We start from the raw sequence: 18,340 nt of genomic DNA, 5'->3' as shown, positions 1-18,340 counted from the left end.
ACAATCACCCCCCTTACCCCACATATGCTGGAAAGGACCTGTCATACTTGAAGAGCCCCTAGATGTTCCCCAGAGGTGTCTGTGGTGGGGGACCTAGGTCCTGAAGCCACCTCACCCAGAGCCTTTCCCCACTCCCCATCCCCAGGTTTCTGGGAACAGATTCTGGAGGGAGGTGGTTCCTGGAAGCCTCTTCCCCACCCTACCCCATGGGCCCCTGGGCTGCGCTCTCCTCCTGAGACAATAGCTCTCCATACATTGCAGGCACCTTGTCTATGGCACAGGCAGGTGGGGGGGATCCATGCTTGGGGAGGTGGACCCCACCCCCAAGGTCAGCCCTTGGCTTTGAATTCCAGCTTAGTCACTGAGAAGCTGAGGGTTCTGGGAGAAGGGAAAGGCCAGCAGCTTCACCTTTCTGCCTCATCCCAAAATGGGGTCTCAACACCAATTGAGCTGGGAGTACTGCAGGAAGTGATATGTGGGGCTAGCCTGGCAGATGGGAGTGCGCAGTGCCTATGCTGGCTCTACACCAGCTGGGGGTGCTGTGGGGGGAGATGAGGCAGAATGGGGAGGGGCAGCTACTTGCGAGGTCATGAAGCCAGGCTAGGGCTCTGACCCTGGCATTGCTACCTTCTTGCTGTGTATCAGTGAGTGAGAATCAAATGAGTTAATATAATCAAAGCATTGAAAACAGTATCTGGTACATAGTAAATGTTTGAGCCAATGTGTGCTCAGTCTTGGTCTTAGTTCTTTTTTCTATAACATATAATCCCCTTGGCTCTGCTCTGCTAGTCACTGATTCTGTGTCCCTACCCACTTGCTAAGGACCCAGTCTCTCCCTGCTCCCAAGTGCTCAATCCCTTAGAGTATCAGCCACGATCCTCTCCTCTCTAGGCCCACTAGGCTTGGGATGCAGCAGCCTGCTGGGTGACTTGTCCTCCCCGCATTCCCCCCGTCCTGCCGCCCTGTCATCTGCTGTACCACGTGCACAGTACCAGGGATCCAGAAGAGAAGGCTGGTTGCCAGGACAACAGAGGATAAAGCCCTTGCTCTGCCAGGCTGCTGATTGGCTGAGACAGGTCCCACCTCCTGCCATCCTGAGAGTGGGGATTAGTGGGGAGGGTCTCTGATGGGCAGGGAGAGGTCCCAGGATTCTGAGCTGGTCCAGGACTGCCCCCTCCTGGCCCACTCAGAGTTCCTGGGTGTGAGAAGCTCCATCTCCCGTGGGGAGCATTGGCCTTGCCCTATCTCTGCCTCCAGCATCCAGGGCGGCCGCAGATGGCAGTGTCTTTGGGGACAGCAGCTGCGAATGAGTCCACGGGCCAACGCTGAGCTGCTCAGGCTGAGGCGGTGTGCTCAGCACAGAGACCCCGGAACTGGCATCTGCAGGGCGTGAGGTGGGTCTTTGGGCACACAGAGGGCACCAAATGGTGCCAATGGCTTGGGAGGCTGGGAGAGGGGCTCTGCAAACTCATACTGTCTCAGGACTTTGGCTGAAATGAGGCTGTAAAATTCCATGTAGATCATCTGGCAACCTTCTCTCCACCCTGTCACTGTGCACAGGGAACCCTGAGGCCCAGAGAGGGTGAAGAAGGGGCCAAGGTCACACAGGAGGCCAGTGAGTGTGTTGATTTTCCACCTAGGCCAGTTCCCTGAGAAATCAGGAAGAAACTGAGGGATCCTCAGTCAGCCTCAGAATGCCTGGGATTTTGTGCACAGGGCTGGAGAGGTTGGGGGCCCCTGGTCTCTATTCCACAGCCCCTAGCATTGCAGCTGAAATGGCTTCTGTTCTGCCCCAGTCCCCCATTCGCATGTTTGGGGGCCTGGCTGGGCCTGGGCAGGGGGCATGAGTCACCTTGGACACAGGTCAGTCTGGAGCAGCTTCCCTGCCTGGGAGCTCCTTCCCTACCTTTGCCAGCCCTGGCAGCACCAGGCAATCCTGTACTCTCTCCGCCTCCCCAGAAAGGCAGCTGGTTAAGAGGTGCTGGGTCCTATAAGCTCCCCTGCCTTGGCTACGCTAGTCACTTTGGACAATCAGTGCACTCTTCATTTTACTCCTCCACAAATAGGGCACTTTGAGACATTGTCAGTGCCTCAGAATAGCCAGTGAGGACTTCGAGGGTAGGAGAGGGGCTCTGAATGGATGTAGGTCAGAAAGCAGCATCCCTCCCTCCCCTGGGGCCATAGCTCCCCTCACAGTCCCACCTGGGACTAGAGTCCCACCAGGGAGTAGAGAGACAAGAGGAGCAGGAGTTTGGAGACAGAAGTCAGAGGAGCTAGGGCATCTCTCCAACCTGCCTGGAGTTCTTTCCATTTATCCCCCTGCTTCAATTCCCAGAAGCAAAGTGGGCGTCTTCTCATTTCATCCTGCTCATGTGCCTTTCCCTGTCCTGGAGGGTGAAAGCCTCAGGACATCGCTGGGGTTTGGAGTCTAGCTCTGCCGCTTTCCAGTTGAGTAACCCAAGGCAAGTTAGTGAGCCTGTCTGGGCCTCAGTTTCTTCATCTGTAAAATGTGCATAGTGACACTTGCCCCATAGGTCTGTTGTGAGGTTTGTGGAAGTACTCAGATAGTGCTCTCCCTGCTGGGCAGGCAGGCTCCTCACCCCCCCCCCCCCTTTCTTATAACTAGGGAATGTTGGGGGTGGGTTCAATGGGCCTGCGTCATCCTATCCCTGGAGGAGATTATAATTTTTTTTTCCTCTTTTGAAACAGTCTCACTCTGTCACTCAGGCTGGAGTGCAGTGGTGCTATCTCGGCTCACTGCAACCTCCATCTTGCAGGCTGAAGAGATTCTTCTGCCTCAGCCTCCCAAGTAGCTGGGATTACAGGCGAATGCCACCATGCCCGGCTAATTTTTGTAATTTTAGTAGAGATGAGGTTTTGTCATGTTGGTCAGGCTGGTCTCAAACTCCTCACCTCAAGTGATCCGTCTGCCTTGGCCTCCCAAAGTGCCGGGATTACAGGCATGAGCCACCATGCCTGGCCTAAGTCTCCTTCTTAAAGGGTGAATAGGAGCTGGGTGTCCCCATGGCGTGGAGACTCTCTGTGCTTGACCAGGAGTCACCATGTGGTCTTGATCAGCCATTCACCCGCCCTTGCTGTTCTGGACGTCAGTCTCCCCATCTGTAAAAGTGATGCTTGGGCCTCTGGTTCTGTGAAGCCTGCAGGTCTCCCTCTGGGTGGGCGGGACAAGGGGCACCTCTGCTGGCCCTCACCCACCCTGTGTCTCCGCAGCCAAGGCCGCCGCAATGCCGCACTTCCTGGACTGGTTCGTGCCGGTCTACTTGGTCATCTCCGTCCTCATTCTGGTGGGCTTCGGCGCCTGCATTTACTACTTCGAGCCGGGTCTGCAGGAGGCGCACAAGTGGCGCATGCAGCGCCCCCTGGTGGACCGCGACCTCCGCAAGACGCTGATGGTGCGCGACAACCTGGCCTTCGGCGGCCCCGAGGTCTGAGCCGACTCGCGAAGGGGACCGGCGGGCAGCACCGGGTGCCTTCCCCCAGCCCGCCCAGCCCGGAGACCCCCAAGGCAGAGGGAGGCCGGCCTCTTGGCCCTCTGTGCCATCCCTCTGCAGCCTGGGACTTCCCAGCAGGGGCCCCAGGTGCTCTGGGAGGACGCAGGCAGTGGTGTTGGGGCACCCGGGTACCTGGACGAGTTGCTGCCGCCGGCCCAGGGTTTGCCCTCCGTGTCACTAGAGCCCACTCTCCCCAGCTCAGGGGCATCCTTTGCTGGACCCCAGTGCCTTTATGCTGCGCAGCACTCTGCCCCCTACTAGAGTCAGGCATGGCAATAGTTGCCTGTCCTGAGCCTCCCAAGCCCTCATTTCTTCATGGAGTACCTAGTTTCCCCACTTAGCTCCCCTGCCTCCGCTCACTGGCACCAGCGCTGCAGCTTTAGGCAGGAGGCATGGAAGCTAACCCAGGGAGAGAACCTAAGAACCTCGCTTGAAGGGATGCCAGCTTGGGCCAGCCCAGCCACACTCCACAGGGCTCAGGCTTGGAACTGGTGAGGCTGTGTGGTGGGGGCATGCAGAGGGGTAAGACCGTGGGGGAAGAGAGGGTTGGGGAGGAAAGAGAGAGAAAAAAAGTCTGGGGGGAGTGGGCAAGCGTGGGGAGGTGAGATGCATATATGTGAGAGCATGGGGGCTCCAGGCAGGGTAGGAGGTGATAGAAACAGGGTGAGCTCCATGGGCTGTGTGAGGACTATCCATATGGGTCCTAACTCCCTCCCTCTGCTGGACTTCCCTAGCCCTTCCCCCTCCCCAAGACTGAGGTAGCTGGCAGGAACCCCTGCCCTCCCTCTCCGTCCTGTGCCATACTTCTGGGGCCAAGCCCAGGTCCCTTGAGCCAGGCCCTGCCAGATGCCATGCTCACCCTGGAGCCCTCCTCCTGTGTGGAGCCTGTGTCGTCCCATTTTGGACACAGATTGGCAACCTGTCTCACCTCACCCCACCCCGCTTCGCTGGGGCTTCCATGTTAACTTATTCCCAATAATAAACCCTCCATGATGATCTCTGCAGGATTGTGTCTTTTCCTGAAAGGAGGATCATGTCTGTCAACTCACTGGGTTCTCACGAAAAATATGACAGCTCCATAGTCCGCGTTAGGGATGGGAACACCAAATCTCAGGGAAGGTAGGCTGGGGCTTCCTAAGAGCAGCAGTACTGACATTTTGGACCAAATCACTCTTGTTTGTAGAGGGCTGTGCTGCCCATTGGAGGATATTTATCACCCCTGATCTCTACCCAGTAGATGCCAGTTGCACTTGCCCCCTCTCCTGTTAGGACAATCAAAAATGTTAACTGGGCTGGGCATGGTGGCTAACGCCTGTATTCCCAGCACTTTGGGAGACCAAGGTGGGTGGATCACTTGAGGTCAGGAGTTTAAGACCAGCCTGACCAACATGAAAATGAAAAGAGTCCAATTCTTTTCAGCTGGAATGCAATGGGATGAGTTCGGCTCACTGCAACCTCTGCCTCCCAGGTTCAAGTGATTCTCCTGCCTCAGCCTCCCAAGTAGCTGAGATTACAGGCACCTGCCACCACACCCAGCTAATTTTTAAAATTTTAATGGAGATGGGGTTTCAACATGATGGCCAGGCTGGTCTCAAACTCCTAACCTCAACCGATCTGTCTGTCTTGGCCTCTCAAATTGCTGGGATTACAGGCATGAGCCACCATGCCCGGCCAAACTGCCTTAGTTTCTCAGAGAGTTAGGGGTGTGAGGCTGGGAGTAGAAGCTCTGTACAGCTCCCGTTCATCAGAAAACTTTCCCAGCCATGGTCAGAGGCAGGACTGAAAAGGGCCCAAACAGATCTAGTTAGGAGTGATCATTGCAAGGACCAGAAACCTGACTCACTTAGCTTGGACAACTAGGCCAGATACCATGAGGACACTGGGGTGTTCTGGCCCTTTAGGACAGGAAAGTAGTGGTGGACTTAGGACAACTAGAGCCAGGCATGCTGACCCTGCAGGATTCTTTCTCTTGTTAGTCACCGCTATCACGCCCTCAGCATGGAACACACAGCAGCCAACTGCTGGCAAGTTCTGTATCTCACAGCACCAGCCATGGGAATTACCAGTCCCTCGCTCTGTCCCCAGTGCAGATGTCTCAGGAGTGGGATTCCTTGTCTCATTTTAGGTCAAGTGTCCATATTAGGCCAGTCGTCCAAGGCTGAGGCAGTGTCCTGTGAGTGGTCCAGCATGGGTCATCTCAGAACAAGGCAGATCCCTTGGGACGTAGGGAGAAGAAAAGGCAGGTTTCAGGAGAAATGATGTAAACTCCCCCACCCCCAGCCTGACCTCAACGGAGTGTTTTGGAGGTAGATTAGGCTCCACTGGCTGAGCAAGGGAGGGCCTCTGTGCAATCTGGCCTACAGCCAAGTTTGATTTGTCCTACATAGTGTTTTGAAAAAATGCAAATTAGTTGCCAACATTCACCAGTCAGGAGATTTCATGCTAGACACTACTTTTCTGACTCCTCCTTAAAAATAAAAATTCTAGCCACACAGAATCTGAAGTGTAAATGAGCTTCACAGCCTAGGGAGGGAGGGTGTTGACTGTGACCCCTCCCTGGCCTTGAGGTGGCCAGTCCTCTTCTCAGGAGGGCCACCTCCATTCAAGGGCTGCAACAAGATTTCTCACCCTAGGCTGCCGACAGAGTCTGAGTCTCGGGGAGGGTGAAAGATTCTTCTAAGCCCTCTGCTCTCCAACCTGGATCCTGTCCCAGACGTCTCCCCTGGGCTCATTATATAAATGTTTATTTACACCTGTTCTTCACCTAAAAGATTCAAGAATGTTTCAGTTGAAGGAGTCACATAACATGGAAGTAAGGAGGAAATGTTTTAACTCTGACTCCTACTGTAATGCTGTTGTCTCTCAGCCTCCTGGCAGCCAGAGGGAAAGGGGAAACACAAAGAGATGGTTTTCTTTTCTGTTTTAGAAATGATCAGCTCTGTTGCCCAGGCTGATCATAGACTCCTGAGCTCAAGCAATCCTCCCACCTCCCAAGGGATTAGAGGCATAAGCCACCACACCCAGCCCATTGTTTTCTTGTTATGTGATGGAAGAGACTCACTCTTCATGAAAGACAATTTTTTTCTGTTGTTTTTTTTTTTTTTTTGACACAGTTTTGCTCTAACAAGAGCCCAGGCTGGAGTGCAATTCATGATCTCAGCTCACTGCAACCTCCACCTCCCAGGTTCAAGCGATTCTCCTGCCAGTAGCTGGTATTACAGGCACGCACCATCATGCCCAACTAATTTAGTATTTTTAGTAGAGATGAGGTTTTGTCATGTTGGTCAGACTGGTCTCGAACTCCTGACCTCAGGTAGTCCACTTGCCTTGGCCTTCCACAGTGCTGGGATTCCAGGCATGAGCCACAGCACCCAGCCTTTTTCAGGTTCTAAATATGAAAAAGAAATGTCTCAGATGGGATAGTAAAAGCAACACAGTGGAGGGGAGGGAAGGTTTCAGATGGCAGAGCCTACAGAAACAGGCCATTGCCTGTAGAGGCAGGATTTTTTTTCCATCTGCCAGGGCATGCCAGAGGACTGGGCTGGGAGCAATTCGAGGTCAGGCCATTTATTTAAATTGCATATCCTTGGGCAAGTTTCCTGAGCTCTCAGAAACACAACTGATTCGCCAAACATTTCTATGTCAGGCACGGAGAATCTCAGATGATTACATCCCACACAGATGTCCCCTGCCAGTGTCTGGCCTTGCGCTCAGCTATTGTTAGGTTCTCCGTAGAGCCCTGCTCATTTTCATATCACTCCTGCCCTACCTCCATCACTGGGTGGTGGCGAATGTTGAAGGAGACAGTGGGGAAGAAAGCACAGTATAAACGCCATGTATCATATAGCTGTCCTCTTGAACCCTGCAGAGACATGTCACATACCTAGGCCTGGCACCAAGAATGTAATGGCAAAGAAGATGTCCTTGCATCAGAAGAGCTCACAAATTGGAGGTTACAGAGGTATAAATAGACAAACTATTTATTTTTATTTTGAGATGGAGTCTCACTGTTGCTCATGCTAGAGTGCAGTGGCCGGATCTCGGCTCACTGCAACCTCTGCCTCCCGGGTTCAAGCGATTCTCCTACCTCAGCCTCCCGAGTAGCCAGGACTATAGGTGCACTGAAACCCCGTCTCTACTGAAAATACAAAAATTAGCGCGGCTAATTTTTGTATTTTCAGTAGAGACAGCGTTTTACCAAATTGGCCAGAATGGTCTTAATCTCCTGACCTCGTGATCCACCCGCCTCAGCCTCTCAAAGTGCTGGGATTACAGGCGTGAGCCACCACACTCAGCCTATTTATTTATTTTTGAGAGGGAGTCTTGTGCAGTAGTGTGATCTCAGCTCACTGCAACCTCCACCTCCCAGGTTCAAGCGATCCTCAAACCTCAGCCTCCCAAGAAGCTAGGACTACAAGCACATGTCACCATGCCCAGCTCATTTTTGTATTTTTAGTAGAGACAGGGTTTTACCATGTTGTTCAGGCTGGTCTCGAAGTCCTGACCTCAAGCAGTCTGTCCACCTAGGCCTCTGGGATTACAGGTGTGAGCCACTGTGCCAGGCCAAAAGACACATCATAAAACTACCGCAGCAAGAGAAGTACAGAACTAAAAATGGAACAGAAGTACCTAACTCTTGGGGAAGGGGGTTGTCAAGGAAGGCTTCCTGGAGATACGACTATTAATCTGGGTTCTGGAGGTGGAATAAGAGCTTCCCCTGCAAAGGGAAAAGAAGGCTGCAAGGGTTAAGCCATGGAGGCCAGAGAGAACCTAGTCCTTTTTGAGGATTGTGAGTGGTGTGGCTGAAACAGAGAATGCAAGTGAGCCAGTGGCAGGAGGGCAGGGGGACTGAGCAACCAGAAGGTGGCTATTCAAGGAAGGTTTAGACCCAGGCAGAGAACCTGATGACCTTCCCATTACCACCTCCTCCAGGAAGCCTTCCCTGGCCCCACCAGAAGCTTTCCTCATTACAACGCTAATCTTGTGTTGTGATTTTGTCCACATCGGTGGAGAGCAGTGACCACATCATCTCATCTTGGCCTGCAGCCTGCCTGGCACTGGGCAGGGCCTCCTTGAAAGCTTGCTTGTTGCAAGAATGGGGTTAGTTTCTTTGGAAGTCCTGCCAGGGGTTGCCTGTCTGCTTAGAGACCATGATTTCAGAAAGGCTTGGAAATTTCCTGGGCGTCAGGCTGTGTGCAGGTTTTTAAAATGCTTTGAGAGGTTTTGCATAGTCCTGGGAGCTTTCCCACCATCTGGGAGCTGTCAGGATGGGGAAGGGCAGGTGTGTCAGGGTTTGACCCAGAACAGGACAGGGGGCGGGAATGTGCAGGGTCCCTGAGTAGGAATGGCTGCAATGTTCGGACTCCAGGCCTGGCGAGTGGCACAGGCTCCTCATTGTTCCGCCCCCTCAGTTCTCCACACTGGCTGAGCCGGAAGGGCTTCAGAAGGCCGAGAGATCAGCTTTGGGAGAAGGGCAAAGACTTCAGGCCCCCTCAAAAGACTATGACAGTCTCAGTCAACCACCCTTATAGAGAACCCCTGGCAGACAGAGCTTTTTTCTCCCTCCCTTATAAGGTGCGAGGGGCTCAGTATTTGGAGTCTGGGGACCTGGGTGTCCAAGTACTGATTCACTGTGTGAACCTTGGCAAGTCCACTTCCTTCTATTTCTGCAGCTATAAACAGCTGGAACTGATGGGGAAGTCAGAGGAAATCATGGAGGGTACATAAAAAAGGAAATCAGAGTGCCCAGGCAACAATTTGAACGGCTCACATGGACTGAGCTCATGGACTAGCAATTCCCCATTGCATTTTTGTTTGTTGTTTTGAGATGGAGTTTCACTCTTTCACCCATGCTGCAGTGAAGTGGTGCGATCTTGGCTCACTGCAACCTCCCCACCTCGGTTCAAGCAACTCTTCTGCCTCAGCCTCCTGAGTAGTTGGGATTATAGGCACCTACCACCATGCCCAGGTAGTTTTTGTATTTTTAGTAGAGATGGGGTTTTGCCATGTTGCCTAGGCTGGTCTTGAACTCCTGACCTCAGGTCATCTGCCTGCCTCGGCCTCCCAATGTGCTAGGATTACAGGTGTGAACCACCATGCTCTGCCCCTGCTGTATTTGTGTGTGTGTGTGTGTGTGTGTGTGTGTGTGTGTGTGTGTGAGAATTTAGCTCTTGTCGCCCAGGCTGGAGTACAATGGCGTGATTTCAGCTCACTGCAACCTCCCCAAGTTCAAGTGATTCTCCTGCCTCAGTCTCCTGAGTAGCTGGGATTATAGGTGCCCACCACCATGTCCGGCTAATTTTTGTATTTTTAGTAGAGACAGGGTTTCAGCATGTTGGCCAGGCTGGCCTCGAACTCCTGACCTCAGGTGATCCACCCACCTCAACCTCCCAAAGTGCTGGGATTACAGGCGTGAGCCACCGCGCCTGGTCCTATTGCATTCTTATAGCAACCGTGCAACTGGGTCCTCACTACTGTTCACCAAAAGTTTCTGGCTCTTCCACTGTCAGCACATGGTAGGATTAAACTTTCCTGCTTCCTTGTGGCGGGTGAGGCCTTAGGACTAGTTCTGGCCAATTAGTTGTAATTAGAAGTGAGTACAGTTTGAAGCATTTAATGGCTAGCCCACAATGTGTCATTCCCTCCTTCCCTCTGCCACATGACTAGCAATGCACTAGAAGGCAGCCTGGGTCCCAGAGGGAAGAGGGCACAGAGCAAAGCCTTAGTGGACTCAAATTACTGTGGACACAAGACATGGATGAGAATCAATGTATTGTTGCAGCTGGACATGGTGGCTCAAGCCTATAGTCCCCATACTTTGGGAGGCTGATGTGGGAGGATTGCTTGAAGCCAGGAGTTAGAGACCAGCCTGGGTAACATGGCAAAACCCTGTGTCTACAAAACTTAGAGAAGTTAATCCAGGCACGGATTATAGGCTCATGCCTATAATCCTAGCACTTTGGAGGCCGAGGAAGGTGGATCACTTGAGATCAGAAGTTCGAGACCAGCCTGACCAACATAGTGAAACCCCATCTCTACTAAAAATACAAAATTAGTCAGGTATGGTGGCACATGCTTGTAATCCCAGCTACTTGGGAGGCTGAGGCAGGAGAATCACTTGAAACTGGGAGGTGAATTTGCAGTGAGCTGATATCATACCATTGCACTCCAGCCTGGGCAACAAGAACAAAACTCCATCTCCCCCCACCAAAAAAAAAAAAAGAAAAAGAAAAAGAAAAATTAGCTGGGCATGGGACTACATGCCTGTAGTCTTAGGTGACAGAGTAAGACCCTGTCTCAAAAAAAAAAAAAAAAAATCAACGTGTTAATCAGCCATTGGGATTTGGGAGTGGTTGTTACTGCAGCATAACTTAACTCATCCTGACTGATATAGTCTCTGTTTTACAGATGAAATGGGAGCTCAGGGAGACTGACTTGTTTAAAATCACATAATTGTAACAAACCCAGCCTTGAAAGACTCCTGAGCCTATGCCACTTGTCTGGGAGGCCACCACAATGGTTTCGTGGTTGAGTGGAGGCCTCTGTTCTCTGAGGCCAATTCCAGGCCTACGGATCTTTCCTTTAATGGGAAAGCACGATATGTGTAGATGGGAGATGGCCACTGTCACTTTGGTCCCCTAGAGGGCAGCTAAACCTTGGCTGGACAGGCAGCTTCCTCTAAGCAGAGTAGATGGGCAGGAGGATGCAGAGATGAACAGACTCGGGCCTTGCTCTCAAGGCCCTAATAGCCTGGCAGGGAGCAAGACAGAATTCTAGATCTTGAAGTGGAAGAGACCGACCACATGAGGGCATCTGATCCCTATTTAATTTAATTTAATGTATTTATTTATTTATTTTTCAAGACGGAGTCTCACTCTGTCACCAGGCTGGAGTGCAGTGGCGCGATCTCAGCTCGCTACAACCTCCATTTCCTGGGTTCAAGCAATTCTTCTGCCTTAGCCTCCCGAATAGCTGGGATTACAGGCGCACACCACCGTGCCGGGCTAATTTTTTGTATTTTTAGTAGAGACGGGGCTTTATTGTGTTAATGAGGATGGTCTCGATCTCCTGACCTTGTGATCCACCTGCCTCAGCCTCCTAAAGTGCGTGAGCCACTAGGCCCAGCCTGATCCCTATTTTAAAAGGCAACTGAGTCCCAGAAGCACAAGTGAATCTGGTGAATCACTGGCCAAAGTGGGGAGAGAACCCAGGGCTTCTGATTCCTGTCCAAGGCTGCTTATCTCACAGAGATCATGTAATCCAATGGGGCTGGGCCCAGAAAAAACTCCCTTGCCTCAATCTGTCCAGGCAGAGCTATGCCCTCTCCTTCCCAGCACCCTCTGTTCTTCCTTAAGTCAGGCTAGTCCTCAGGGCCTCAAACCAAGGAAGCTTCAGACAGCTCCCCTTCCCCATCCACTGGGATCCCAGCAGGTTGCCTTGGTAACCAGAGCCCAGCCAAGTTTGAGAACCTAAAGCTATAAGGGGAGAGAAAAGATAAGAAGAGGGATGGGTGCTAGGCCCACACAGTTAACATTCAATCATTCATTCATTCATTATTTCTTTCAAAGAAACTTGCTGGTCGGACATGGTGGCTCACTCCTGTAATCCCAGCACTTTGGGAGGATGAGGCGAGTGGATCACTTGAGGTCAGGAGTTTGAGACTAGCCTGGCTAACATGGTGAAACCCTATCTCTACTAAAAATACAAAAATTGGGTGTGGTGGCACACGCCTGTAATCCCAGCTACTCAGGAGGCTGAGGCAGGAGAATCCTGAGGCTTGAACCCAGGAGGCAGAGGTGGCAATGAGCCAAGATGGCGCCATGGCACTCCAGCCTGGGTGATACAGTAAGACTCTCAAGTAAAAGGAACTTACTGAAGTTGATTCTTGCCAAGCCCTGGGGCTCAGAGAAGAAGATCCAGGCCCTTCAGAATTGAGCTGTTGGCTGGGCACAGTGACTCATGACTGTAATCCCAGCACTTTGGGAGGTGGAGGCAGGAGTACTGCTTGGGCTCAGGAGTTTGAGACCAGCTGGGCATCATAGGGAGACCCACCCCCACCATCTCTACAAAAAATAAAAATTGTGGTTTCAGCTACTCTGGAGACAGAAGTGGGAAAATCACATGGTGGTACCACTGTCTTCCGGCCTGGGCAACAGAGTAAAATTCTGTTCAAGCTGGGCATCATGGCTCACAGTGTAATCCCAAAACTTTGGGTGGCCAAGGCGGGCTGATCATCTGAGGTCAGGTGTTCAAGACCAGCCTGGCCAACATGGTGAAAAAACGTGTCTCTACCAAAAATACAAGAATTAACCAGACGTGGTCGTGGGCGCCTGTAATCCCAGCTACTCGGGAGGCTGAGACAAGAAAATTGCTTGATCCCAGGAGGCAGAGGTTGCAGTGAGCTGAGACTGTGCCACTGCACTCCAGCCTGGATGACAAGAGCAAAACTCATCTCAAAAAAAAAAAAAAAAGAAAAGAAAAGAAAAAAGAAACCTTGTTCAAAAAAACTAACAATAACAACAACCAAACAAAACAGAAGTGAGCTGTCTAATATGGTAGCCACAAATTAAAATAAAATAAAGTTAAAAATCCAGTTCCTTGGCCGAGCACGGTGGCTCACGCCTATAATCCCAGCACTTTGGGAGGCCGAAGCGGGTGGATCACGAGGTCAAGAGATCGAGACCATCCTGGTCAACAAGGTGAAACCCCATCTCTACTAAAAATACAAAAATTAGCTGGGCATGGTGGTGCGCGCCTGTAGTCCCAGCTACTCGGGAGGCTGAGGCAGGAGAATTGCTTGAACCCAGAAGGCGGAGGTTGCGGCGAGCCGAGATCGTGCCATTGCACTCCAGTCTGGGTAACCAGAGCAAAACTCCATCTCAAAAAAAAAAAAAAATCCAGTTCCTGGTCACTGTAGCCATATTTTAAGTGATCGGTAGCCATCTGTGGCTAGTGGCTACTGTATTGGAGAGCACAGATATAGAACATTTCCATTATCACCAAAAGTTCTATCGCCCAGCGCAGCTCAAGAAGCTCACTCGCTAAAGAGAGAGATACACAGGAGAGCAGACCAGATAACACAGTGTTGTGTGGGTTGCAATGTCCTCCTTGGCAAAAAGCAGGTGACGAGGCGGAGATGAAAGGAGATGCCAGGAGAATGCTTAGCCCAGTTCCTGACTCAGGGTGAGTGCTCAGAGGATGTCTGCCATCACTGTAGAGGATAGTACTATAGGATCTGTTTACATACCCATCTTCCTAGCAGACCGTGAGCTCTGCCCAGCCCTGGCATGGTGCCGGGCACAGAGCAAGTGCTCAGGAAATGGTAGCTCTTATCAACACCATCATTATTGTCACCAATGCTATGACAGAGGCACCAGGGGCTGTGGGAACACAGAAGAGGGCTCCCATCCATCAGCAGGCAGGTGCTGCTAAGAGTCTGCATTGCCACAGCCAGGCTGGGTAGCTTTGTGGTCCCCTCAGGGGCAAACCTAGGAGTCTCCTTCACACCCTTAGGGGCTGGGTACAGGGTCTGGCTGGAGCAAGCTGGGGCTCAGGAAATAGTTGTTGAAGGAGCTCTAGCCTCCAGGAACTCCAGCCCACTTGAGGAAAGACCAGGTGAATGGGCAAGATGGCCTGAGGGTTGCAGAGCTGAACAGGGCCTGAAGGGCACAGAGGGAGAGCCAGAGACAGATTGGTGCTGGGACCACCAGAGTGCAGCCATATTTGGAGTACCCCTGTTTTTACTGCAGACTCACTCCCCAGGCATCAGAGTCCGTGGGAGGCAGAGCAAATTTGGGGAGGGCAGGCTGCAGGGAACCAACCCGCAGGTGGCCGTGAGTGCCAGCCTGGCTGTTACCAGCCTCCCATGGCTCTTCAGGATTCCAGAGGCTCAGAGCAGCCATTCACAGCCGCCCACTCCTAGGAAGCCAGTCCCTCCCTGTGCCAGAGCCCAGCCCAGCCCAGTCTCTGGGGATGTAGCTGGTGGGACAGTCAGCAGAGGGCTGAGCCCTGTGCCTGAGCACTGTGGCCTGGAGGCTGAGCAGGACCTGAGGAGAGGACCAGAGGGACAAGGCCCCTAAGCCGGCCACCATGACCAGTCTCTGGGTGCAAGGGAGGTGAGGAGCCTGCATGGGTCTCAGCTTCCTGGACCCACTGGATCCTTCTTGTTCTCTCATCAAGGTAGGTGTTTGTGTGGGGGGCATGGGGGGAACAGGACCAGGCAGTCCATGGAAGATGGGAGTGCAGTGAGGGGATGGGGGTTGTGTGACACCCTTGGACACCTTGTCCTCTGGCCTGCTCTCTGTGTGTGGGTGTGCACACTGAGGGGAGCTGTTTGTGGCTAAATGCAGGGCAAACATGCGTGCTCAAGTGTATTTGGTGGTGCAGGAGTGCACGGGGCTGCAGGGCAGTCTTGGGTACAAATGTATAGCTGGAGAGGGATGAGGGGCTGGGGGCACCACGGTGAGGGGTGATGCCCTCCCCATATGGTGTCCTGCCTTCCCTGTCCCTGTCCAGACCTCAAGGACCTGGCTATGTGATCACTCCCCTCCCCATGAGCCCTCTGGAACTGGCTCCTCCCACCAGCCCTGGCCTTGTCCCCCAAGCTGCAGGTCCCAGCCTGCTGTGTTAAAAAAAAAAACCCAAACCAAGTTTGTTCCAGAGGGTGAGTTACATAGAGTCCAGAGTGTCAGGGAGGAGTGGCCCATCTCCTAAGATCACAGCCAGAATCCTGAGCTTCATCTTCAACACCCCCTTGTGCCCATTCCCTACCCCAGGCAGTCTTGCCACTTCTACCCCTGTGCAATGCAGCCTCCTCCAGCCCTAGCCTGGCCCCTTCTCTCTGTTGATTGCCTCAGGGAAAGACAAACGGCCTGGATAGACCACGACTTTGCTCCTGCTCCTCCAGAGATGCAGTCGCACGGAGCTCCAGGCCCGAGAACCTCTTTCTCCCGTAGCCATGTGCTGGGGCGCCCTACCTGCCCCTCAAAACTCCCTGGAGGGGGAGCCCAGCTCACCCCTGTCCTCAGAAAGACCATCCATCTGGACACCTTCCCCCAAAGCCATATCCCACACACCTCCAACCGGCCGGGCCTTGGAGCCAGGACCCAGAGTATGCCCCCACAGGAGATGGTCACTGCTCTGGGGGCTTCCTCGAGCCCCCTGCCCACCAGCAGCCTTGTACCCAGGAAGCTCAGCTCCATCTCCTTGACGCTCCGTCAAAATAGCCAGGCACAGTCCCTGGATCACCCACTTTCTCACTGGGAAGGGTCGCCTACCCTGGGAACTCCCCATGAAGGAGGTAGGCTGTCCTTGCCAGGCTCGCCACCTGTGACCCTAGTGCCAGGGGGCAGGGCCCACTCCAAGGGCCCTGAGAACCCAGGTCTGACCAAATCCAGCAGGATACCTGCCGCGGGGAAGCCCCTGGTGAGTTCCTACCTGGCCTTACCTTTCCAATCCCGGTTAGCCCAGAGCACACCAGTCCTGGCAGAGCCAGGCTCCATGGGCCAGGGGCACCTTGCCTCAGCGACTGCCCACACGCCTACCAGAGCTTCTCCAGGAAAAGGCAAGCTCCGGGCCAGGGGGATCCCCAGACCCCGGGGGCGTCTCCAAAGGGCCACTGAGGCTGTGAATTTGACTGCTGTGGACACAAGGACAGACGCAGCCAGACATTTAGCCACAGTGGCCACCAACAGACCTAGCTTAGCCACACCAAACACATCCAGACTGGACACAGGCACAGAGTTCCCTGCTCTGGATATCAAGCTGGGCGCAGCCAGAGACTTGCCTTCGGGAGGGATAGTCAAGTCAGGCAAAGACATGAACTTGGCTACAGCAGGCACAATCAAGCCGGGCACGGCCATGAATCTGACTACAGTATGGACAACCAAGCCAGGCATGGTCATGGATTTGACAGCCTCGGACCCAGACAAGCTGGGCAAAGCCATGGCTACAAGAAGCACAGCCAAGCCAGATATGAACACAGAGGGCACAGCCATGGATTCGGCAACATCAGACCCACTCAAGCTGGACAAAATCACCACGACAGTGGGCACCACTAGGTTGGAAACAGCCATGGCTTTGGCCAGAGCAAACAGAACCAAGCTGGGCTTGGCTATGAATTCTCTTGCTTTGGACACAAGCAGGATGGGCATGGCTGTGGGTTCGGTTGGGCCAGTAAACCTAGACCCAGCCACTGGGAAGAACACACTGGGCAGTGTTAATAACCTGACCATATCAGACGTTGCTACACGCCTGGTGATGCCAAGTAGATGCAAAGGCCCAGCCCTGGACCACACTAATGCTTCCACGGATGGAGCGACAGAACCTGCCACACTGGACCTGGCCACAGAATCCAAAGGTAAATGCAGAAATTTGGTTGGGGATGGACTAGGCTGCGGGCGGGGGTGGAGGTGTACGAGCTTGGAGATGGATCTTGCTTGCATGGGTTGGGAAAGGGAGAAAGGACTCTAAGGTCAGAGTTGAATGGGTTGGAAGAAAAGGAAATAAGGTTTTAGGGCTGGACATAGGGGCTGTACTCTGAGCTGGGTTCTAACCTGCCAGTCTGAGGTCAGGCTGAGGGAGAGTATCAGAAAGAAGGTTTTGGCCCGGTGTGGTGGCTCATGCCTGTAATCCCAGCATTTTGGGAGGCCGAGATGGGAGGACTGCTTGAGCACAGGGGTTCAAGACCAGTTTGGGCAACATGGTGAGACTGTCTCTACAAAAAATAAAAAATAAGGGCCAGGGGCAGTGTCTAATGCCTGTAATCCTAGCACTTTGGGAGGCCAAGGCAGGTGGATCACTTGAGGTCAGGAGTTCAAGACCAGCCTGGCCAACATGCTGATACCCTGTCTCTACTAAAAATACAAAAATTAGCCGGGCGTGGTGGTACATGCCTGTAGTTCCAGCTACTTGGGAGGCTGAGGCAAAAGAAGCACTTGAACCTGGGAGGCGGAGGCTGCAGTGAGCCTAGATCATGCTACTGCACTCCAGCCTGGGTGACAGTGAGACTCTGTCTCAAAAAATAAGATAAAATCAAATAAAAAATTAGCAGGGCATGGTGGCATGCATTTGTAGTCCCAGCTACTGGGGAGGCTGAGGTGGGAGAAATGCTTGAACCCAGGAAGTGGAGGTCACAATGAGCCAAGATGGAGCCACTGCACTCCAGCCTGGGTGACAGAGCAAGACCCTGTCTCAAAAAAAAAAAAAAGAGAAAAAGAAAGGTTTATAGGGGTAGCCTGTGGAGGAGCAATTGGTGAATCCTCCTTTTGGCATCTCCTGGGGTTGTTTCTTTGTTCCCTGAAGAGCTGGAATAATCAGGTGATCACTAGGTGAGTCCAGCTTTAAAAGCAAGCCTCCAGCCAGGCGATGAGGCTCACGCCTGTAATCCCAGCACTTAGGGAAGCCTAGGCGGGTAGATCACGAGGTCAGGAGTTCAAGATCAGCCTGGCCAACATGGTGAAACCCCGTCGCTACTAAAAATACAAAAAATTAGCCCAGGGTGATGGCAGGCACCTGTAATTCCAGCTATTCCGGAAGCAGAGAATTGCTTGAACCTGGGAGGCAGAGGTTGCAGTGAGCCAAGATTGTGCCACTGCACTCCAGCCTGGGCAACAGAGCAAAACTCCATCTCCAAAAAAAAAAAAAAAAAAAGCAAACCTCCTATGTGAAAATACTGACTAGCACTTTAGGAAGTGGTGATTTGTTAACAGTAGTCCCTGCAGCCTCCTCTGGATGTGAGATAATGACCTCACCTGAGACTTTCCAAATCCATTTATACTCAGCCTTTTAGGAAGGTATCTGTTGCTTAAAAGGTGCCTTACCTGGAGGTC

At 52.7% G+C, this 18,340-nt stretch overlaps 1 protein-coding gene across 1 annotated transcript; it reads left to right on the top strand.

Annotated features, from left to right (window-relative positions):
* The first annotated feature begins 1,109 nt into the window (after nucleotides 1-1,109).
* On the top strand, nucleotides 1,110-4,516 carry SMIM45 (small integral membrane protein 45). The gene is made up of 2 exons (XM_054245002.2): nucleotides 1,110-1,394; nucleotides 3,232-4,516. Exon 2 carries the CDS (start codon nucleotides 3,246-3,248, stop codon nucleotides 3,450-3,452), a length of 207 nt encoding a protein of 68 aa, XP_054100977.1. The 5' UTR covers nucleotides 1,110-1,394; nucleotides 3,232-3,245; the 3' UTR covers nucleotides 3,453-4,516.
* Nucleotides 4,517-18,340: the final 13,824 nt, after the last annotated feature.

The sequence above is a fragment of the Callithrix jacchus genome, chromosome 1 (genome assembly GCF_049354715.1).
Source record: "Callithrix jacchus isolate 240 chromosome 1, calJac240_pri, whole genome shotgun sequence".
Classification (NCBI taxonomy): Eukaryota; Metazoa; Chordata; class Mammalia; order Primates; family Cebidae; genus Callithrix; species Callithrix jacchus.
The sequence above is the reverse complement of the archived record's forward strand: the minus strand, read 5'-3'. Positions and strand labels throughout refer to the sequence as shown.

Coding starts and splice junctions, on each gene's coding strand:
- SMIM45 (XM_054245002.2), top strand. CDS start 3,246: ATGCCGCACTTCCTGGACTGGTTCGTGCCGGTCTACTTGGTCATCTCC.